This window comes from Ovis aries, chromosome 24, assembly GCF_016772045.2.
Source record: "Ovis aries strain OAR_USU_Benz2616 breed Rambouillet chromosome 24, ARS-UI_Ramb_v3.0, whole genome shotgun sequence".
NCBI lineage: Eukaryota > Metazoa > Chordata > Mammalia > Artiodactyla > Bovidae > Ovis > Ovis aries.
The window spans coordinates 840,740-862,565 of NC_056077.1; the positions used below are offsets into that span (position 1 = coordinate 840,740).

At 64.3% G+C, this 21,826-nt stretch overlaps 2 protein-coding genes across 8 annotated transcripts in view; one reads left to right on the forward strand and one right to left on the reverse strand.

Annotated features, from left to right (window-relative positions):
• The first annotated feature begins 75 nt into the window (after window positions 1–75).
• On the forward strand, window positions 76–3,134 carry PDIA2 (protein disulfide isomerase family A member 2). The gene is made up of 11 exons (XM_027961981.2): window positions 76–309; window positions 892–1,098; window positions 1,178–1,311; window positions 1,385–1,522; window positions 1,596–1,712; window positions 1,790–1,915; window positions 1,984–2,181; window positions 2,264–2,384; window positions 2,461–2,642; window positions 2,756–2,866; window positions 2,982–3,134. The coding sequence occupies exons 1-11, from the start codon at window positions 84–86 to the stop codon at window positions 3,051–3,053; spliced, it is 1,632 nt and encodes a 543-aa protein (XP_027817782.1). The 5' UTR covers window positions 76–83; the 3' UTR covers window positions 3,054–3,134.
• Window positions 3,135–3,457: 323 nt separating this feature from the next.
• Window positions 3,458–21,826, reverse strand: part of AXIN1 (axin 1) — a 42,088-nt gene continuing 23,719 nt past the window's right edge. For 3 of the 7 annotated variants that reach the window (XM_042239826.1, XM_027961201.3, XM_027961202.3), the window contains exons 3-11: window positions 18,546–18,686; window positions 16,277–16,373; window positions 15,474–15,611; window positions 11,376–11,905; window positions 10,773–10,943; window positions 7,790–8,035; window positions 6,338–6,445; window positions 4,761–4,928; window positions 3,458–4,161 (exon numbers count right to left, since the gene is read on the reverse strand). In XM_042239826.1, coding sequence (XP_042095760.1) covers window positions 4,035–4,161; window positions 4,761–4,928; window positions 6,338–6,445; window positions 7,790–8,035; window positions 10,773–10,943; window positions 11,376–11,905; window positions 15,474–15,611; window positions 16,277–16,373; window positions 18,546–18,686 — 1,726 coding nt within the window. In that variant the 3' untranslated portion in view covers window positions 3,458–4,034. The remainder of the gene's footprint in view (window positions 4,162–4,760; window positions 4,929–6,337; window positions 6,446–7,789; window positions 8,036–10,772; window positions 10,944–11,375; window positions 11,906–15,473; window positions 15,612–16,276; window positions 16,374–18,545; window positions 18,687–21,826) is intronic. The other 4 variants (XM_060406282.1, XM_060406279.1, XM_060406281.1 and 1 more) reach the window with 3 other exon arrangements.

Below are 21,826 nucleotides of genomic sequence, written 5' to 3' on the forward strand. Positions count from 1 at the left end.
AGCAGGCCCGGGTGCCACGTGGCGGCCGCTGCTTGGCCCCCCGCCCCCTTATCTGCCCCCGCCCCAGGGGCCCCCACACCATCATGGATGGCCAGCTCCTGCCGGTGCTGGTGCTACTACTCGGGGCTTCAGGCCTGTGCGAACAGGGGCCGGGGCCCGGGGGTCCCTTGGAGGAGCCCCCTGAGGAGAAGCCCCCTGAGGAGAAGCCCTCCGAGGAGGAGCCCCTGGAGGAGGATAGGGTCTTGGTGCTGAGCCAGCAGACCCTGGGCCAGGCCTTGCAGGAGCACCCAGCCCTGCTGGTGGAATTCTGTGAGTGCCGGGCCAGCGTGGCTGGGGACCGGCAGGGGCCACCCGGGTGCTCTGCTCCACCTTCGCTGTGCCCCTGGGGCTCCGTCAGAGCCGTGGGGCAGAGCTGGGCCTGGGGTCCAGACTCACGGTGGGGAGGCACAGGCGCAGGGGAGAGCCAGCCAGGTGTCCCCCAGGCTCTTCCGTGAAGGGCCGGCCAGCACTCGGGTTTGCACGCGTCCATCTGGGGTTGCACAGCCCATTCACAGGCAGGAGCCACTCCCCGCCGGTAGGCCTCCACAGGCAGACGGCGGGAGCCGGCCTCAGGGGTGGCCACGGAAGGTCCGTCCCAAACCCACTCTGGGGACAGTGCTGGCCACTGCAGTCCCACGCGGGGGCCCTCAAGGAGTCTGGCCTCCGGTGCTCGGGCTCTGTGTGGCCGAGGCTCAGGTAGGCCCCTGGCGAGGGGGGTGTGGACTGGACGTGTTGCTCCCTGCCGGATCGCAAGAGTGGAGCTGGCCCCGAGGTCGGCCGGCTCTGGCCGGGCGGAGCAGGGGCTGTGGCGGGGGTGGTGAAGGCCTGCGCGCTCATGGGTCTGTCCTCCAGATGCCCCGTGGTGTGGGCACTGCAGGGCCCTGGCCCCTGAGTACAGGAAGGCGGCCGCCCTGCTGGCAGCAGAGTCAGCCAGAGTCACACTGGCCAAGGTGGATGGGCCCGCGGAGCCAGAGCTGGCTGAGGAGTTTGCGGTGACAGAGTACCCCACGCTCAAGTTCTTCCGAGACGGGAACCGCACACACCCGGAGGAGTACACTGGTGCGGGGCGGGCAAGGAGAGGGCGGGCGAGGGGGCGGCGGGCGGCAGAGGCTGGGCCTCAGCTGAGGGGTCTCCGCAGGCCCCCGGGAGGCCAAGGGCATCGCTGAGTGGCTGCGGCGGCGGGTGGGGCCCAGCGCCAGGCGGCTGGAGGACGAGGAGGACGCTCGCGCACTCATGGACGCCCAGGATGTGGTGGTCGTCGGCTTCTTCCAGGTGCGCTGAGGGCCGGGGCTGGGCCTGGGAGCAGGGTGTGGGCCCGGCGGCCTCACAGGCCCGGGCCCCTCAGGACCTGCAGGACAGGGACGTGGCTACCTTCCTGGGCCTGGCCCAGGACGCTCTGGATATGACCTTTGGCCTCACTGACCGGCCGCAGCTCTTTCAGAAGTTCGGCCTCACCAAGGACACGGTGGTCCTCTTTAAGAAGGTGGGTCAGGTGGGCTCAGGCAGGAGCCGGGGTGGGGGTGCTGGTTCCCACTGACCCACCCGGCATTGTCCAGTACGACGAAGGGCGGGCGGACTTCCCAGTGGACAAGGAGCTGGGCCTGGACCAGGGGGACCTGTCTCGCTTCCTGCTCACGCACAGCATGCGCCTGGTCACAGAGTACAGCAGCGAGGTGAGAGGGCTGCAGGGCAGGTGCGGGCAGTGGGTGGTGGCCGTGGGGGCCTCCACGAGCTCCACCTGCCCCTGCAGACGTCCTCTAAGATCTTTGCGGCCAGGATCCTTAACCACCTGCTGCTGTTCGTCAACCAGACGCTGGATGCCCACCGGGAGCTGCTGCCAGGCTTCCGGGAGGCGGCTCCCCATTTCCGGGGGCAGGTACTGGCTGGGCCTAGGGGCCGGGGTGGTGGGGCTGCGGGGAGCCCACGTGGACTCCCTGCCGGCAGGTGCTGTTCGTGGTGGTGGATGTGGGCGCCGACAATGACCACGTGCTCCAGTACTTTGGCCTCAAGGCCCAGGAGGCCCCCACCCTGCGCTTCATCAACATTGAGACCACCAAGAAGTACGCACCAGGGCATGGGGCACCGGTCACCGCTGCCGCCATCACAGACTTCTGCCGCGCGGTCCTGGGTGGAGGGATCAAGGTCAGTGGTGGCCTGCCCATGGGGTGGGAGCAGCAGCCACCAGGAGAGACCCCCGGTGAAACTCCTGGCCCTGTTCCCCTAGCCCTATCGCTTGAGCCAGGAGGTCCCCCCAGACTGGGACCAACGGCCAGTCAAGACCCTTGTGGGCAAGAATTTTGAGCAAGTGGCTTTTGATGAGACCAAGAACGTGTTCATCAAGTTCTGTGAGTGTGGCTGTGGCGGGTGGCGGGCAGCAGGTGGCGGGGGCCCCGCTGCCTGTGCTGACGTGTCCCGTCCTAGACGCCCCGTGGTGCGCCCACTGCAAGGAGATGGCCCCGGCCTGGGAGGAGCTGGCCGAGAAGTACAGGGACCATGAGGACATCGTCATTGCCGAGCTGGACGCCACAGCCAACGAGCTGGAGGCCTTCCCTGTGCACGGTTTCCCCACCCTCAAGTACTTCCCAGCAGGGCCCGGTCGGAAGGTGCGGCCTGGGCTCGGTCTGGGTGCTTCCGCCCTCGGCTGGAGGTGGGCATGGCCTCGGAGGGTCAGCCTTGGGTCCAGGAGTCGGGGTCCCCAGACCATGTCCCTCCTCAGGTGATTGACTACAAAGGCGCCAGGGACCTGGAGACCTTCTCCAAATTTCTGGACAGCGGGGGCGAGCTGCCCGCAGAGGAGCCTGCGGAGGTGCCTGGAGCCACCTTCCCGGTGGGTGTCTGTCTCCAGGCCTCGGGCCAGTCCTCTGGAGGGTAGCTGTGGGCGAGCATGGGGGGGGCTAGGCGGAGGGTATGGCATCCAGCTGGGTCTCTGTGACCCTTGCCAGAAGCCAGAAAACACCACAGAACCCAGGGACGAGAAGCCAGGAAACACCACGGAGCCCAGGGACGAGCTATAGCTGCCCACCGTCAGCACCCACCCAGGAGCCATGTCCGGGGCCGTGAGAGCAGCCGTGTGAATAAAGAGCTCTGGTCCTGGACTGTGTGTGGTTCCTAAGAAGGGCAGCTCTCGCCTTGGTGTGGGCCCCATTTCAGCCCCCGGGGTCTCCTCATCCTGGGTGGGGCCCAGCCCTCCTGATGGGCGCCTAGGTCCAGCCTGGGTCTGCAGCCTCACCGGGGCAGGAAGGAGGCCCATAGCACTGCTGCTGTGTTGGCCCTGCCCTCTCCCCAAAGCTGCCAGTGTGGCTCCGTGCCCCCACCCCATGCCCACGAGGCTGGGCCCGACCTTGAATGCTGCTTGAGAGGCAGGGCACATATGCAGGAAGCCCAGCAACCCTGTCGGACAGTGCAGTCCACGGCCAGGGAAGGTTCAAAAATGGTTTTATTTCATTATTATCCAAGTACCTTTGAAAAGATAATTGTACAAGTCAGCGCATGAAAAATGGGCTCAGGGCAGCCCCCCGCTGGTGCGGGCCTGAGAAATGTACATATTTACAGGGGCCCTGGGGAGGGCGGCCCGGACCCGCTGAGCCGGCTCGGGCCTCGGTGCTCGGCGCCGGGCCCACACAGTGGCAGGCCAGGGACAAGCTGGTTGAAGGCACTCGGTGACACGGAAAATGGACAGAGGCCCCAGAGCCCCTGCACCCTGGCTCTGGGGCAGGCCACAGCGGGCAAACGCCAGGGGCGTCTGCTTAGCAGCACGGGGTCGCTGGGCAGGGTCTCCAGGTGGCCCCATGGCGGGCTCCCCACAGGTGCGGGCTAGCGTGCATCTCAGGGAGCAGGGGCCCCGGCGGACTCCCGCCCTCCTGGACACACGGGCCGGGTGGGCTGCCTGAACAGGCACACTGCCCCGCCAGCAGCTGCACCCACTGCACGCGCGTGAGCAGGCAGCGCGGCACGGGCCTTTGTGGAGCCCGGGGGCGCAGCGGCCAGGCCGCCGGTCAGTCCACCTTCTCCACTTTGCCAATGACCTTCTCCTCGAAGACGGGCAGCACAGCCGCGTCCTCACGCACCTCCTCGAACACCACGCCGCACTCGAACTCGTCGCTCACTTTCTTGAAGTAGAACCTGTGGTTGGGAGGAGGCACTGAGGGTGGTGGGGCCAGGCAGCCAGGTGGCCGCCCCCAGCACCTCCCGCAGGCCCGCGAGCTGGTGGCTGAGGCCCTGGTGCCTGAGCGCTGGCGCCAGACGCTTGCAGGTCCCTGCCCCAGCCTCTGCAGGGAGAGGTGGGTGGGCTCAGGGTTCCCGTCCCCTCCACTGGCTACTGCGCGCACTCGGCCCTGCAGCCCCCAGTGGGGTTTCCCAGCCACTCAGTGGACGGAGGAAAGCATGCAGGCAGGCTCTCCGTGGACTGACCCCAGACCAGACCCCACCGGCCCCAGCGTGTTCTGCAGTGCCCCTAGCGGTCTCCAGGGCGGAACTGCAGTGGGGGCCTGGCTTCCGCAGTCCCATAAAAACACCTGGTCAGGAAGCCAACACAAGGCCGGCTCGGGCTGCACCAGCATGGGTGCCCTGGTTGGCTTGCAGGACCTGGTCCCTGAACCGAGGCCACACTCGCCTCACCTGTTGTAGGGTGCACGCCAGCAGCCCACGGCCAGGCAGACGGGGGTGGGCCTCAACGGGAGGGGAGCACACGGCCCTGTGCTGCGAGCGCCCCAGCCTCTCACCTGTAGTTGCCCTTCTTGGTCAGCAGCTCCTTGAACTGGCCCAGGGTGACTGCGCGGCCCCGCACCAGGGTCCGGTAGGGGATGGGCTCTCCGCAGAAGTAGTAGGCCACGACGATGCTGTCGCATGGCTGGGCACTCCCACCGCCCGCCTTCCTCTGTGATTTCGTCCTGAGGACAGAGAAGCATTGTGACCTCTGGGGCTGGGGCCCTACCAGTTGCCCCAGAAGATGACAGGGCAGAGCCTGCAGGGTGGGCTGCACCTCACTTGGAAACGCTGTGCGTCCACAGGCCCCGCTGCCCTCCCTGCCCCAGCCACGCCCACCCCTGGGGGCTCGCCCTGCACATTTCCACTCTGTGCCAGCCCAGACCGAGACGCAGACACAGCCAGCCGTCTGCCGCTGCCACCACCCACTTCGAGGCCCTGGTCTCACTGTGGGGGCGGAACCACCACGCAGACCACGTGAAACGGGCGAGCAGGCTTCTCAGGAGGACCCCACGGTAGGCGCCTCTGCTGGGTGGCTCAACCCGTGTCCCTGTGAAGCCACCTTCAGAAACACCCCAAGGCCGGGGATTGGACAGCAGAACTGCTGGACCCGGAAATGGACTCGCCTCACAGCAGAGAGCTGCTCACAAGACCAGAGGCGGCAGCCAGCCCCTTCTCCAGAAAGGACCGAGGCCCGAGGTGCCTCCTGCAGGGCAGCAAGGGGTTTCCTCTTGACGAGCGGCGCCTGTGCCCTCCTGAGTCCTGTCCAATGACCACCCCGGCTGCCCAGTGAGCCCAGGCGCAACCCTTGGCTCTGGCCAGATGGGCGGCCAGTGTTGCGTCAGGAAGGCCCCGAGTCATAGCAGGCTCTCCTCTCCGTGGGGACCCCCCACGCCGGTGCTCCTGGTCACATAGCAGGCGGTCACCTCAGCTGAGTGGCCGCCCCCAGCTTGAGCCAGGCTCCTGACACCTGCTTCCCTTCCTTCGGTCCTGTGACCTCAGGCCTGGCCCAACCCAGGAGCTGTCTGGGATTCCCAGGGGGTCCATTCTCTACACAAGAGCACCCCCCACAAAGAGTAGCAACAGGGAGGCTCAGAGCAGGGCCCTCGGCCGCGCACGACGAAGGACCGGGGGGTCAGCTGGCAAGGGCTGAGTGGGGGCCCCTCTTTCTGCTCAGGGACAAGGTGGCCCGCGCTGTCCACGTAAGGCCCTCAGGCCCTGGACGCCCAGCCTGGCCAGTGTGCACGGGCATGGACTACGCGCTCCCACACTGCACGTGAGGCCAGAGCCGGCTCGCTGTGCACACGGCGCCCAGGGCCCGCGCTTTGGCCAGCAGTGCCCAAGGGAGTCGGGGCCACAGCCCCGAGCCCATCACACCAGGCAGGTCACTGCAGCGAGGGCCGAGGCCTCGTGCGGGGCGTGAGGCCTCGTGCGGGACGCACAGACCCCTCTCGGGCCCGTCGCTCGCTGTCCCCACGCGGACAGCCGGGGCTCCTCTCACAGACACACTAGTAGCCCCAGCTCCTCAGGCGCGGCGCCCAAGCTCCCGTCGCGGGCCGGCCGGCACTGGGAGGACCCAGGGGGGCGCACGTACTCTGTCTCGGAGAGCTCCAGGTCGGACACCGCCGGCACGGCGCTCAGCACGGGCGTGCACGCTGGCCTGACACAGCAGCGCCCCCGCTGGATGACCTCCTGCACATACCTAGGGAACAACGCGCAGTGAGCCGGGCCTCCAGCAGCGCTTAGCTCAGCCACGCTCCGCAGCAAAGAGGAGGCGCCCGCTGCGTGTGGCTGGCAGGACAGCAGGACAGCAGGCCCTCGAGGTTGTGGAGCTGGAGGTCAGGGCTCCGTCAGAGCAGGCGGGACACCGGTGCTTCCGCCCACCAGGTCTTTACCAGGCAGACCTCAGGCTCCTGAAACCCGCAGGTGCCTGCTGCTCCGTGCACTCAGAGGAGCCTTAGCCTCCAGAGGGGAGCAGGCCCCGACCTGGCCCTGCAGCTCAGTCACTGCCAGCTTAAGAGGGCTCACTGCCCACTGCTCCCGTCCCAGGGCCATCCACCTCGGCTGCGATGCTCCGCGGCCCTGACGTGACGTCTATTCTGACTGCCCTGGGTGGGGTCACCCCAAGAGGAGGGCCCAGCGGACCTCTGCTCTGGGGTCTTTGCTGTCTACAAAAGGCGCACACGTGCTGGACCAACCAGTGTGGAGCGCCTGAGCCGGCCCTGTGGCTCAGCTGTGTCACAGCCGGATAGGACCTGCCACTGGGCAGGGCCCGTGGGTGCTGGCACAAAGAGCAGTCCAAGGACACAAGACCACAAGCAGGGAGCCCTGCAGGGGCAGGCGTGGCAGGGAGGGCCTGCTCGTCGCAGTACCCTCCTGGGCGGCCCCGCTGCTGCCCTCCACCCTCCAGCTCACGGGCCGGCCCGCCAGGCCTCGGGCACCGCCCTCTCCCCGGGCCACGCAGACCAGCAAGACCTCAGTGTGTGACATGGCTGCTGTAAACAGGGTCACCTTCAGTGACCAGGGACACGCAAGGGCCTCCCGTGGGGCGGCAGGCTGGGGCAGGTCTGCACCCGGGCGCTGGCTTCCCCAGAGCAGCATGGACTCTGCAGCGAGGCCCGGCCCCAGGAGCCCAGCTGACTGAAGATGGGACACGGGGACTAGTAACACCCGGGACGGTGCCGCCATCCGGCAACCACACTCCTGTCTCCAGGCCCTCAGAGCCCGGACCACCTTGGAGTCCAGAGTGGCTGGCACGCCCGGGAAAGTGACCGCAAAGGCCCCGGGGCCAGGGTCCAGCGTGGAGGGACGGCCTGCCCCACGAAGGGCCGCACCAGCCCTGACAGCCACACAGGGCGCCGCGAGGAGGGCCGCGGGGCTGGGCTCTCAGCACCGAGAGCGAGGCGCCAGGGCTCCCCCGCGTGGCTGGGAACACCAGGCCCCTTCGCAGACGCGGTGGGCCGCACCGGCACCCTGAGCGCAGCCGCAGGCCAGCCAAGGCGCAGAAGGGCTCCCGCCCCGGACGGATGCTGCGAGGACCACGCACCTCTGCTTCGAGGGCGCCTTGCTGGCCCTCTTCTCCTCCTCCTCCAGGCGCCGGCGTGCCTCCTCCAGCTGCGTCAGGGGGTTGGGGGCGGGGTTGGGCGGCATCGTGGGGTCTTGAATGAAGAGATGCGATGGCTGCACCGAACTCCGGAGCTGGGCGCTGACCCAGGGGTGCACGGCCCCGGGGCGCTCAATGGACAGGGGCCTGGAGCTCTCGTGGGCCTGCTGCTTCTTAGCCCCGGACGACCTTCGGGGGCAAGAGAAGCAGGTGAGCCGCGCCCAGGCCCTGCACAACCCCTACCCCTGATGCACAGCCTTTCTGGAGACCTGCTCTGCACCGTGCTCATCGCTTTCTGAAATGTAAACCATACCCTATGTGGACATTTTCTTAATGTTTCCCCACGAAGTGTTCTTTTACATAAAGATTTTTTGTTTTTGAAAAGTATTTTGATATTAGAATAAGTGTTCTTGGGACCTCCTGGAGGTCGGATGGCTAAGACTCCCAGCCCCCAATGCAGGGGCCTGGGTTTGATCCCTCGTCAGAGAACTTGCTCTCACATGCCCCAACCAAGACCCAGGGCAGCCAAACAAACAAAAGCTTAACTTTCATCATTCCTTTAAAAATACAAATAAATAAGTTTTCTTTTTGTGAAAAACTTGAAACGTTCATGAAATTCTAAGAAAAAAATAAACATGATTCAGCGACAGCCACTCAGTGCGTTCCGCGCGCTTCCTTCCCCACTGAGAGCACCTGCCACGGTTGGCAGAATTCTGATCACGCGCTGTTTCCTGCCTTTCCTCCACATGATGCCACCGTCCCCGCCATCAGACACCAAGAGCCTTTACGTCTGCGTGACCTGCCATCACTCAACCACTGCATGGAATTCGAGTGGAAACACTGCCTCTCTCAGCTGGACTAGAGGCTTCAGAAGGGGGGCGTGTCCCCAGGAGCAAAATGAGGGAATCCCAGGAATGGCACCCCGGGGGAGAGGGCTGACTCAGCGCCAGTGTGATGTGACCTGCCCCATGGGGAGGTGGACTCCTCCTAGGACCCATGAGGCCCCCACCTCCTCACTCCCTGCTCTGTGCCCTGCCCCCAGGTCCATAGACCCCAGAAAGGCCTGCACGATGGAGCCCACAGCGCACCCAGGACACTGCTTCCGGGCTCATCTTCCCACAGAAACCCTCCAGCTGCGGGGGGGCCAACGGCCAAGCAGCGAGCCACCGGGACAGGGTTTGTGAGTGTGGAGGGTCTGGACCCAAGAGCGCAGGACCAGGGAGCCCACGCCTGGCCCCGAAGCCCAGGCTCCTGCCCGTCCCGCCCCACCACGGACAGGACGGGGACACTGAAGCTGACACGGAGCGGGGGCCCGGGGCAGAGGCATGTTCTCTGGCAGCTGGGGTCAAGGAGGCCAGCTCAGAGGCTCCTCCTGGAGCGGCAGCCACAGGGCTGTAGGATCCTGCCCAGTGGGGCTGCAGCAGCTGACCCCACCAGTGGGCATTCCTGCCCGGGACACTGACGTTGTCACCAATGCCCACCCCGTCACAGGGCCCACACACGAAGGGTTGACCTCACGCTGCCATGGGCTGGCCCTGGTCCCACGGGCACATGGCCTGCACAAATTGCTGCCTGGCGCTGATAGCAGGCTCTAGAGCTGGCAGGGACTCAGAGCCGGGGGGAGGGGGACTCAGAGCCGGGGGGAGGGGGACTCAGAGCCGGGGGGAGGGGGACTCAGAGCCAGGGGGAGGGGGATTCAGAGCCAGGGGGAGGGGGACTCAGAGCCGGGGGGGGGGGGATTCAGAGCCAGGGTGGGAGGACTCAGAGCTAGAGGTGGGGAACAGAGTTGGGGGGACAGGGACTCAAGAGCCGGTGGGGAGGAGAACTCGGGGGTGGGGGGGACTCAGAGCTCGGGGGGAGGACTCAGAGCTGGGGTGGGGGGACTCAGAGCTGGGGGGTGAGGGACTCAGAGCCGGGGGCGAAAGGAATCAGAGCCAGGGGTGGGGGGACTCAGAACTGGGGGGCTGGGGGACTCAGAGCCGGGGTGAGGGGAGGACTCAGAGCCGGGGTGAGGGGAGGACTCAGAGCCAGGGGGTAGGACTCAGAGCTGAGGGTGGGAGGATTCAGAGCCAGGGGGAAGGGGGCTCAGAGCCATGGGGGAGGGGAGGACTCAGAGCTGGGGGTGGGGGACTCAGAGCCCAGGACGGGGAGGACTCAGAGCCAGGGCGAGGGGAGGACTCAGAGCCAGGGGGGAGGGGAGGACTCGGAGCTGGGACTGGGGGACTCGGAGCCAGGGGTGGGGGACTCGGCCAGGGGAGGACTCGGCTGGGGGTGGGGGACTCGGCCGGGGGAGGCCTCGGCTGGGGGTGGGGGACTCGGCCGGGGGAGGACTCGGAGCCGGGGGTGGGGGACTCAGAGCCACGGGGGAGGGGAGGACTCAGAGCTGGGACTGGGGGACTCGGAGCCGGGGGTGGGGGACTCAGCCGGGGGAGGGCTTGGAGCTGGGACTGGGGGACTCGGAGCCAGGGGTGGGGGACTCGGCCGGGGGGGGGAGGGGAGGACTCAGAGCTGGGACTGGGGGACTCGGCCGGGGTGGGGGAGGCTCGGCCAGGGAAGGGCTCGGAGCTGGGATTGGGGGACTCGGAGCCGGGGTGGGGGAGGCTCGGCCAGGGAAGGGCTCGGAGCTGGGACTGGGGGACTCGGCCGGGGTGGGGGACTCGGCCGGGGGAGGGCTCGGCTGGGGTGGGGGACTCGGCCGGGGGAGGGCTTGGAGCTGGGATTGGGGGGCTCAGCTGGGGTGGAGGACTCAGAACTGGGACTGGGGGACTCGGCCGGGGGAGGGGGACTCGGAGCCGGGACTGGGGGACTCGGCCGGGGGAGGGGGACTCGGAGCCGGGACTGGGGGACTCGGCCGGGGGAGGGGGACTCGGAGCCGGGACTGGGGGACTCGGCGCTGGGGTGGGGGAGGCCCGGCCGGGGCCCTCACCCGTGGCCCGCCTTCCGGTGCCGGCTGATCTCCTTCTCGCCCTCGATGATCCACTGCAGGATCTTCTGGTTCTTCTCCGCGTCCTCAGCCGGGCCTGGCGCCTCTGTGCTGCTGCTCTTGCCCAGCTCCGCCTTCTTGGAGTTTCTCTTGGAGGTCGTGCCCGCCTTCCCGCTGCAAGAGCAAGGCCTGGTCACTTGCTACTTCAGCCGGCCCAGGCTGGACAGCTGGCCAGGACCCTCGGGGCTGGGGAGAACAGCCTGCAAGGGCCCTGCCTGCGCATGGGGCCTTGGCCACACTCTTGCAGGCACGGCTGGGCCGTTTCAGGCCTACTCTGTGGACAGAAGGCGTCCAGGCAGCTCGGGCCCAGCCACCCGTCCTCACCCAGACACCAGCCCCGAAACGGGCCCATCCAACCCGACGGTGCTTCAGGGCTGGAGCCCCGCGGCCGTGCACCCAGGCGCGCACTCCTGCCAACCCGCGCTGGCCCTGGCTTAGGGACTCCTCAGGGAAACTCTGGCCTGAGGGTGGCACAAAGGACCCTTCTCTGGGGCACACCATCTGCACTGACCTGCGCCGGGGCGGGGGATTGCTGCTCATACTCACCCGTAGGCCAGGCTGTCGCCGGCGGTAGGGGGGGCGCCCGTGCTCTCCACGTGGCTGCGGGGCTTGGCTGTGTGACTGTGCAGCTCCGGGCCCCAGGCAAAGCTGCCCGGGACCCGGCGGGCGGGCTCGGCTTCAGCTGGCTCCTTGGGCCGGGCCGCGCCGTGGTGGCCGTGGTGGTGGCCGTGTCTGTGGAGGTGCAGCCCAGCCGGGTCCAGCTTTGCCCCCAGCTTGGGAGCATGCTTTCCGTGCATGGGCATGGCACCCCCCAGCACCCCGATCTTGGGCACGTGCGCGCTGTCCGGGGAGCGGTGACCAGGCCCCGGCGACTGGCAGCCGGGCGTCCTCATGACTCGCTGCACGTGCTCGTCCAGGATGCTCTCGGGATTCTCCTCGTGCGCGTCCCGCAGCCCCGCACAGCCCACGTCCGCGTAGCGGGAGGGGAAGTGGTGCCAGGCCGGGGCCGAGGGCAGCTTGTGGCTGGCGCCCTGGGGGCCCGAGGGCATGTCGCTGTCGTCGCCTTCCTCCTCCTGCTGGGACAAGACAGCGTGGCACCTCTCGGCACTGGCTGCACAGTGGAGACCCCATGCTTGGGGACACAAGGCACAAACAAAGGCCCAAGCCCCGAGCTGGGGACGAAGCCAGGCCAGCGAAGGGGAGGAGGGGCTGCCGGATCCAGAGCGGCCCTGCGCCAGTGTGGCCGGGCTCCGGGAGGACGCGGCGGATGTGGGCTGGCCGGGGCTCCCCTCCCAAGCGCGGGGACAGGACCACACAGACTGCCAGGACACCTGGCACCGCTTCCACGTTAAGCTTCTCAATAAAAATTTTTATTTTTTTCAATTGTTTTCCTATTCCTCAATTTCACTGCTGTATTTTCCATCATATTTTCCCAGCAAACACTACCCTTATACAGAAGAGCTCCTGGTTTTTCCTTATCTTGCTACGAGTGTTAATAAATTATCATATCAAACTAGCAGAATTTCCTTTGACTCTGAGAGTTACTGTAAGCAAACCTGTAAACATACACATTCAATCACTTCAATCCTGAAACACACAATTCACATTCACTGTCTCGTCTTATTGAGTTGCCCTGAGCAGACGCTGAGAGACCGGATGACTGAGCCACCCCGCGCTACGACATGATCAAGCCCCCAGGAGTCCCCACAGGACTCTGCACCACTGCGGAAGTGCCTGCGGTCATCAGACATGCCGCCAGCTGTGGGCACCACGACTCAGAAACGGCACCCAAGAGGACAGGCTGGGAGAGAGGGGCAGACGGGGGGACATGCAGGCCTGTGGGCGAGCTGGGAGCCGCCCTGGAGCGCCCCAGACTCCGGGCTCTGCACCCCCTATCACTACCCGGACCCTGGGTACCTGCACTCACCCTGTCCCCACACCGACCCTGGTGCTTCGTGGTTATCAGGGGTGGGGACTCGGGAGACTCACACCAAGGGGCACCCAGTATTGATGCCATTCGCCCCCTCCCAGGGCAGCAGACTGTAAAAAGAAGCCTCCAAACATCCAGGGGTCTGAGACCAGCTATTCCTAATAGCTCTGCACGCACAGAAATTCAATTTTAGGGTTTTAAAATATTACAGATTTACGTAACCCTTCAGCGCTAGTTTTCATCTTCTTCTGTTCTGATTTCCCAAGCTTTACAGTAAAATTCAATTATTAAAAAATCTGTAGGACTTCCCAGGTATTCCAGTGGTTAAGAATTCCACCTGCCAATGCGGGGCACACGGGTTCGATCTCTGGTCCAGGAAGATCCCACGTGCCATGGAGCAACTAAGCCCGTGTGCTCCAAGTACTGCCTCATGAGCCACAGTAGTGGCGTTCACATGCCCTAGGACGGTGCTCCCCAACAAGAGAAACCGCTGCACCGGGAAGTCCACACACTGCAACAAAGAGCAGCTCCTGAGTACCACAGCTGGAGAGAGCCCGCGCACCGCCAGCGACACCCTGCTCGACCGAAAATAATTAATTACTTAAAAATCTGCAGTGGGAATTCCCCGCAGTCCAGCGGTTAGGACTTGGTGCTTTCACTGCAGGATTTCAAGTTAGATCCCTCGTCACGAACTAAGATCCCACAAGCCACAAGGCATGGCCCCAAAAATGTCTGAGCTATTACTCGTGAAAAAGGATTCTTGTTTGTAACACAGTTCACATAGCTTACAAAATCACACCCGGTAACAGACTCAAGACCACACGGCCAGCTGCTGGGCAGTGAGCCACCCCCTGGGGCGGAGGGACGCGTCTGGGAGCCGGCCAGCTACACCCCTGAGGCTGGGAGCCGGGACCCGAGGACTACGCGTGGCAGCCCTCCTGAGACTGAGGCCCCGAGCAACCGACACCGGACGTTTGCTGGGACACGTTCGGTCACGTCAGAGAACATTGCCGGGCCCAGCCCCCTGAGACCTCGTGGGCTGCAGGCACAGCCGTCCAGCGCCTGCCAGGGACGCCGTGGGAGAGCCTCAGACGCCGTCAGACAGCTGGGCCACCTGAGCGTGCCCCTCCCGCCCGACGCCACCGGCCAGGACCGCGTGCACACAGCCCGAGCCAAGGCCGGAAGTACAGCAGTGCATCGCAGAAGCTCAGGTCTGCAGTGAAACCTGCCAGTCTGCAGGTTTCTGAAACTTCTTTCACGCAACGTTACACCTTGCTTCCTGAGCCTGTTTTAAGCACTGTCAATGGCAACGCACTCAGGACGGCCTCACAGGGGCGCAGTGGTGGAGATGCTGCCAGGGCGCCCGCTCCTCACATGCGCAACCCGGGCTGAGCTGTGCCAAGGCACTGGCACACGCTGACTCTGGCCTGCGTTTGTTCCCTCTGGGCAGCTCCCAGGAGGCAGAAGCTCCCAGGAGGCAGGAACCCTCAGCTCTGACGAGCAGCGCACCCCTAGCCCTGCCTGCTGGCCATGCCCTCCTGAGCAGTGACGGGGCGAGGGCCTCGGGCAGGTCGCTGAGCCACGGGCCGTGGGAGGGCCACCAGAGGGCTCAAGCAGGCCTTGGGCTGCACCTGCCCTGCCAGGAGGCCGCGCCACGGCCAGTGGCGCGAGGGGGAGCAGGGCACAGTCCCACGGGGCCCCTCGTGGCGCCCCACGGCCTGCAACCGCCCCATGCTCGGGGCTGTCTCTGGTACCTCCAGGGCTCTGCGCTCCACCCCATGATGAGATCTGCCTGCTGACTCTGTGTAGGGAAGGTGGGGGAGCCCGGCCTGTGTCAGGGCCAGGCGTCACACAGAGCCCTGCAGCCAGGCGCGGGGGCAAGAGAGGGGACTGCGGGGCTGGGCACCGCCAGGCCCCTCACCCACCCTGACGGCGCTGCCTCCAGTGGCGGTGCGCGCACCACCCCGGGGAAACGTGGGACCCGAAACAGCAGGGCCCCCTTTGGGTTCTGACAGGGTCCGGGGAGGGCTCAGGCTCTGTAGTTTAAACAGGAAGATCAGGTGATTGGTAGACAAATCATTCCTACAAGAAAGCCACACTTTGAGTTTCAGATATTGAACAAAATACTGAGAAGAGAATGAACTCCCGCCCTGAGAGAAGGCCTGTGTGCCAGAGGCCTCGAGGCCCACAGGTCCAGGAGGCGGGGCACGTGAGGGAGACGTGGGGCACGCCTGTCACAGCACCTCTGCTCGGGGGCCCCTTGCGTGTAAAATGACACACGTGTGCAGTGGCCAGGACAGGAGAGCGCCACGGCAGGCAAAAAAGACGTACGCCGGCACCTATGGGCAAAGAGCTACAGCAAACAGATCAGGTGTGCGGAAACGCCCAGCTCCCGGAGTTCTATCCGGAAAGGCTACCAGCCAGGAAACGAGACACACAGAGCTGTGTCCCAGCCACAAAGCCACTCTGCACGCAGAGGTGACGGGTCAGAGCCTCAGGCTGCCCTGCCCGAGGGAGGCCATCTGCGCTCCACGCAGCAGGGAGGGCACGGAGCAGGACGCAGGCCAGACCCTCCAAAGGACCGCGGGCCACCGCCCCTCAGGTGGGAGCAGGGAGCCCTGACCTGTCCGGCTGGCGGGGAGATGCCCTCCACTGCACGGAGAAGGCCGAGGCCTCAGGGGCCCGCTGTGACCTGCGCCACGGCAGCCACTCACCATGCGGACGCGCTTCAGCCGCTCCTCCAGCTCCTCCTCAGCCTCCCGCGTCCGCTGCACAGCCTCCAGGCGGTGGATGAGCTCTGCCGCGAACTTCTGGGGCTCCACGCGGACTTCCTTTGGCATTCGGTACGTGCGCTGTGAGGAAACGCCACAGTGGGCCCTGCTGCACCGCGGTGAGCAGGGCACGGTCTGCACTCTCCTCCCTGCCCCGGGCTGACCGCCTGGGGACAAGTGGACACAGCCACCTCCTGCCTCCCACGACCACGGGTGAAGACCCTGAGGAGGCCGGGGGCTATGCCTCCTTGGGGACGGCCACCCTAGTGCCCACAGCCCAAGGCGCCCGCCCGAGGCTGCCAGCCAGCCCTGGAGAAGGGCTTCTTGTGACTGACCAGGCAGCTGTGCAGAGGTGTCCAGCTGTGCAGACCCCTGAGGTCGGGGCTGAGCCTGGGCGCCAGAAGGGTAGGTGCTCTGCAGTGCCCACCCTACACCCAAGGGGCAGCAGCGCCCGACACGGGAGGGGCCCAGGCCCTGCACCCAGGACAAGCGACACAGAAGCCAGGCGCAAGGAGGAGCCAGAGAGGGGCGGGGGGCCACGCTCAGAGGATGTAGTTCCACGCACGCCTCACAGCAGCAGCCGCACAGCTTTGGGGGCGGGTACGAGCTGTAAACTGAAATCACTTCAAATCCAAAACACTTGCAAGCAGAGCAAGAAACCCTGTGCGCAGTTACCCAGAGCCTCCAAAGGACTGCGGGCCACCGCCCCTCAGGGGGGAGCAGGGAGCACACAGGAGGACGCTTACGGGAATGTGAGGTAGAGGCACCCGCCCGTTGGCCTGGACGCTCTCCTGCATCTCACGGCGGTGCTGCCTGCGGGTCCTGTAGGGCGGGACTCCATCCCTGTCAGAGAGACACTCGCGTGAACACACACACAGCTCAGCCACGGCCGCCGGGAGCTGGCCCGAGGGGCCTGTCTCCTGAGCTGCACTGGCTGAAGGCGACTTCACGTTCTTAAAAAGAACGGGTCGGGTTCCCGAATCCTGCTTTCTTCCACGATAAGACAGTAAAGCAGCATAATCTGTCAAATGCTCAAATTTGTTTTCTTGACATGAATTTTAGTTACAACCCTTCTGAAGACTGATGTAACCATAAGCCAAATCACATACTGCCTTTAAAGTGACTAAGCACTTATCTGAGAAGCATCTCACTTGCTCGCCTCCTGCTCTCTGGTACCCGTCTCCCAAGGACCTGAGGGGTGGCCCCCCGCTAGGCCCCAGCCTCCCAGGTCTCCTGTGGGGGGCACCCACGGTGCCGGCGCTCCCTGGCCCCTCACCTGCTTCCCATGCATGGCCCGTGCTGACGGCTGCTCGGCCAGCAGAGGCGCCCCAGGCACACGGTGCTCGGTGTGTCCCAGCCTGGCCCAGGCGCACTCAGCCCAGTGCGAGAGAAGGGTGGCCCTGGTTCAGAGCACGGCACAGAGGTGGGGGTGCTGGGTCCCCCAGGCCTTCAGGACCCCAGGTGTGGCCACAGTGCAGCGGGCACAGCTGTCCAGAGGGCCGGGCCTCAGGGAACAAGAGCCACAGCGCACCTGCACGCCCTCGGTACCCCGAGCCCCACGCATGAGGCTCGCGTGCTCTGACCGTGCACCTCAAGTCCACGCCTGGGAGGCTAGGTGCTGTCCATGGAGTCTGTGCCCAAGAGCAGTGGACTGAGAAGCCCTTCGGTAAGTGGAGGCGATGCTGAGTTGCCAACAGAAATAATTCAGATGAAACACACGATCCTATTTTTTGCCTCATATATTCAGTATATTTAAATATCTGCCACAATTTTACATTCCAAGTTCTTAGCTATTCCTATATTTCTGAGTGTCAGTGTAAGCCAAGATGAACAGAGTATTGGGGAAATTCTTTTTGTTTAGATCTTCCCTTTAGCAAACATATGTCCTTCCCTTAGAGAGAATTAAGAGATTAATTGACACTGTAGTAACTGAGTTTTGGGGAAGAGAACAGAACGCATGCTGTCAGTGGCTCCTGGGGGCTCTGAGGGGTGCAGCTCGTTGGAACCCTTTAACACGACACTTTATATTCATGGCAAGTCGTGCTGAAACCCTAGTAATATCAAGTAAGTTGTTAAAAACACCAACATTTTCTATGAAAGAGTCAAAACAAAGGAGAAGGTAATGATGAATGCAGACTGCCCCATCGAGGCTCAGCCTGGTGGGACGACGCCCCCATCTCGCGGCCCCCAACAGGAGAAGGGGCTCCCGACGCGCCAGACACGGGGCTGTCGACCAGAGCTAGACCCGGGCAGGCGGTACGAGGCGCCAGCAGACAGGACAGCCCACAAGGCAGGGCCACAGCACGGAAGGAGCTGGCCACCTGCAAGGATGGGCGAGCCCGCCTTTTCCTCCTTCCTTAAGCCTGCCTGACCTCCAGACACCACGCAGGGCGGGGACACAGTCCCCATGACCCGCTGACAGGGTCAGGGCCGCAACCCATGCGCCATTGCGGGGGTAGATGCCCACCCACCTGCTGGCTCCAAGCCAGAACCTCCCTGTCGGGGCAGAGAGACAGCAAATGGTGTGTGACTGAACGCAGGCAAGCCTGATGCACGTAGGCAGTGGAGTTGGGCCCCAGCAGGCAGACAAGCCATGCCCTGGTGTGACATGGGCAGGTGTGACACCATCACATCCTGACCTGCACCAAGGTCCCCAAAGTCATTGGCGAACCAGAGAAAGGTGTCAGAAGCGAGCACTTTCCCCAGGGGAGGCATCCCTGGACAGGGGTTCATGCCACCTTCTAGGGCCCCAGCCGGCCGGCACAGAGCCACACCGAGGGGACGACAAGCCCTGCCAATCGGGTGAGACGGCTTCCAGATCACAGGGGGGCAAGCACAGAGCAGATGCCTTGGGGTGGCCCGCTCTGGACGTACTGCACACACCGGCACCGAGACCAGGGCTGGGCACCACCAGGCGGCTCGGCGTCTCGCCTGGAGGGAAGCCACCGAGGCTGTGGTCTGCAGGAGGGCCTCCAGGAGCAGCCCGCGGCGCGGGGCGGGGCGGCGGGCACTTACACGCTGCTGTCGGTGAGGGACAGGCTGTCAGCGTCACTGGACAGGCTCTGCTGCTCGCTGTCATTGGCGCTGGTGGCAGGGGCGAGAGCGTAGCCGGAGTTGACGTAGTAGGGGTTGACGGGCTCCCGCCACGGTCCACACCTGCCAATAAGGAGGTATGTTAGCAGCCGCCAGGCCACGTCCCCGCGCACTGATCCTCTTCAGAATCACCGGTGACCCCAGCACGTGGACTACAGACCCAAAGCCTTCAGAAGAGACAGGGCAGAAAAGGCCGTGGGTCTGCCCTGCCCCCACCCCCATGCTTCCGGGGAGACGGGCACCCCACGCCTCCCCTGTGCAGTTGGGCAGCTGTGCCCGTGAGCACACGCGTGCTCTCTGCCAGTAACTAGAAATAGGGCACCAGCTCCGCGCCCCTGCCCCTGCAGCCGCAGACTCACTGACCCACAGAGCGCACCCGCCCTGCCCCGGCCCCGTGCCACAGCCGTCCACGAGGGCCCCAGCCAGGCGTCCGGGGCACAAGCCTGAACATTGGCACAGCGCGGGCGAGCACGAGGGCCGTGGGTGTGCGAGCGGCCGCCATGCTGCTCCCCAGGACAGCAGGGCCCATCCTGCACCCCCGGGCGGGACGCGCCACCGTGGGGCGCCAAACTAGCCAGAAACCGACACTAACAGCTTGCATTTCCCTGGCAGATGGTCAGCAGGGGCAGCACGGAGATGTCCTTAAATTAATTCTTTCCTCTTTAAATGACCTGTTCATACCTTCTGTCTATTTTCTGTTGGGCAGTTTACGAGTTTCTTAGTGATTTACAGATGTCTTTAAATATTCTTGAACTTCCCTTGCAGCTCAGCTGGTAAAACATCTGCCTGCAACGCGGGAGACCTGCATTCGATCCCTGGGTTGGGAAGATCCCCAGGAGAAGAGAAAGGCTGCCCACTCCAGTATTCAGGCCTGGAGAATTCCATGGACAGTCCGTGGGGTTGCAAAGAGTCGGACACAACTGAGCGACTTTCACTTAAATATTCTTACTATTAACCTCTGGTTACATACGTGAAAATACTTCCTCCCTAAATGTCACTTCTTAACTTTATGTCGATTTTGGTATTAGAAAACTTTACTTCTGTGAAATCAGACTTACCAATCTTTCTCCTTACAGGTTTTTTTTTTTGTATCTTACATAGGTCAACTTTCCTCATTTGACAATCATAAACATATCCCTCAGTTCTTCTCCAAGTACTTCACTGCTTTCTAAGATCGCTACCTGAAATTCGTGCATGTAAAACCCACCTACTCCTCTGCATCGGAATGGAGAGCCAGCCACGGGCACTGAGCACGTCACCGCCGCGCCCTGAATCCCTGCACACCTGGCCCCACACGCGCCCCTTCTGGAGTCTCTGTTCTGCTCAGCCCGCGAAGGCCCCGCCAGTCCCTCAGAGCTACGGCTCCCGGCACCACCTGCTCTCCCCTGAGCCGCCTGGAAGCAGCGGTGGTCAGTCCCCAAAGGTCACGCGAAGGGGGCACATGATGAGGAGGGCTCTGACCGCAGCCTCATCCTGGTCGGGGCGCTCGTGAATGGCAGCCGCACTGGCTCCGCGGACCCGTGCGCTCGATGCAGAGAAGGGAACAGAGCACTTCTGCATCCACGGGGCCCTGGGGGACACCTTGGTGTGAGCCGTGCACGCAGGACGCGTGAGCTGGGCTGGGCCAGGCAGGATTGCTGGAGAGACCCCAGTGAGCAGCCCACCTCCCGGGCGCCAAGCACAAAAGCAGAGCAGCCACGGCACCTCCAGGACGGTGACGGTGCACACAGCCACCCCTTCAGGTCAGGACCCGGGCTCGTCACCCCACATCACGGTCCTCCCGAGCCCCCACAGCAGCCGGGTCCCACCAAATGAGGGCGGGCGCAGGGCCCAGAGGCTCTGGGGAAGGGACAGGGGCCATCCTGGGCCCACACGCGCGCTGACGTGGAGCCCACATCTGCAGCCCCACGCTCTCCCTAAATGGCACTGCTATTCCTCTGGCTGTTTAAACACAAACCATCAACACAACCACCAACACAGCTACCGCGCTGGAGTTCAGGCCACGGACAGCTGAGGCGCCCCTCCATGTCCCGCTACCTCAGGGCCAGCCGCCGCACGCCCCGGGCCCTCACCCTTCCCAAGAGGGCAGGACCGAGCCCGTGACCCCAACGCCTGCATGGGCCGCCTGTGCCCTCCCCCGACGGGGCCCAGGAAACCCAGCTTTGAGGTGACAAGCAGGGGAAACAGGTTCTTTCCCCAGCCGCCAGTGCTGAGCAAACCCCAGCACAGACACAGCTCCACGTCCAGACACACCGGGAAGAAAGTGCGTGGGGAGAAAGAGGAGGAGGGCCCGGCAGCGAGGCCAGCCCTCGGGACAGGCGCCGCAGAGTGCCGCGACACAGGAAGCTCTGCGAAACGTCACTCGGGGACCGCCGGCTGCTCCCCACAGGACGGCCGGAACCGGAACTCGGACGTGGGATCTAGGGAGACCTCACGACAGAACCCCCAGGACCGCCAGGCCTCTGGGGCTGCTGAGTGCAGCACTCCGCCCTCCACGCTTTCACTCGAAAACTTCCTCGTCCTTTCGCTTCTGCCTCCTTCCTGAGCAGCGGCCTCCCCACGATCTGGTCTGACCGTTCTTCCTTTGAATCACTTCTCCGGTCCCGCTGCGCTCAGTGTGACGACAGAGTGGACCCGCCGGCTCACTGCTCGCTGCCAGTCACGGCTGTTCTAGTTTCCTGTGTCCCTCCTTGCCTTCTTTTGGAATACTTTCTATTTTCTGTCTCCTGCCTCTAATAGAGTAGCTCTTTCACTGTTCTTTCAATGGTTCCTTCAGGGATTACCAACAGGCACCCTTGATGCATCAAGGTCCAATTACCTGCATTCTACCTGTTCCCAGGCAACACACGGTCAGAGTCAGGTCCACTCGGGAGTCCCCTGGCAGTCCAGCAGGTAAGACTCTGCACTTCCCCTGCAGGGGGTGCACGCTCGACCCCAGGTTGAGGAACTAAGAGCCCACGTGCCACATGGAGCAGCAGAAAAGAAGAACACAAACAGAACTAACTCCACCCGCCTCCCACACACTCACGTGCTGTTGGCATCCCGGGTTTTGGGTCCACATGGTGTCTTAACCCCAGGAGACATCACCAGTCTTGCTTTATCCTTCAACGGCGGCCTGGAGTCACCACACCCTCCCCTGCCCCTCCTGCCCTGAGAGCATTCTCTCTACCTTAAGAACACCCTCCAGTATGTCCATGAGAACA

Bases quoted from the DNA above. Each gene is read 5' to 3' on its own strand.
- PDIA2 (XM_027961981.2), top strand. From the start codon at position 84: ATGGATGGCCAGCTCCTGCCGGTGCTGGTGCTACTACTCGGGGCTTCA. The intron at 1,713-1,789 runs GTGAGAGGGCTG...CTGCCCCTGCAG, and splicing joins TCACAGAGTACAGCAGCGAG to ACGTCCTCTAAGATCTTTGC. The intron at 2,867-2,981 runs GTGGGTGTCTGT...GACCCTTGCCAG, and splicing joins TGCCTGGAGCCACCTTCCCG to AAGCCAGAAAACACCACAGA.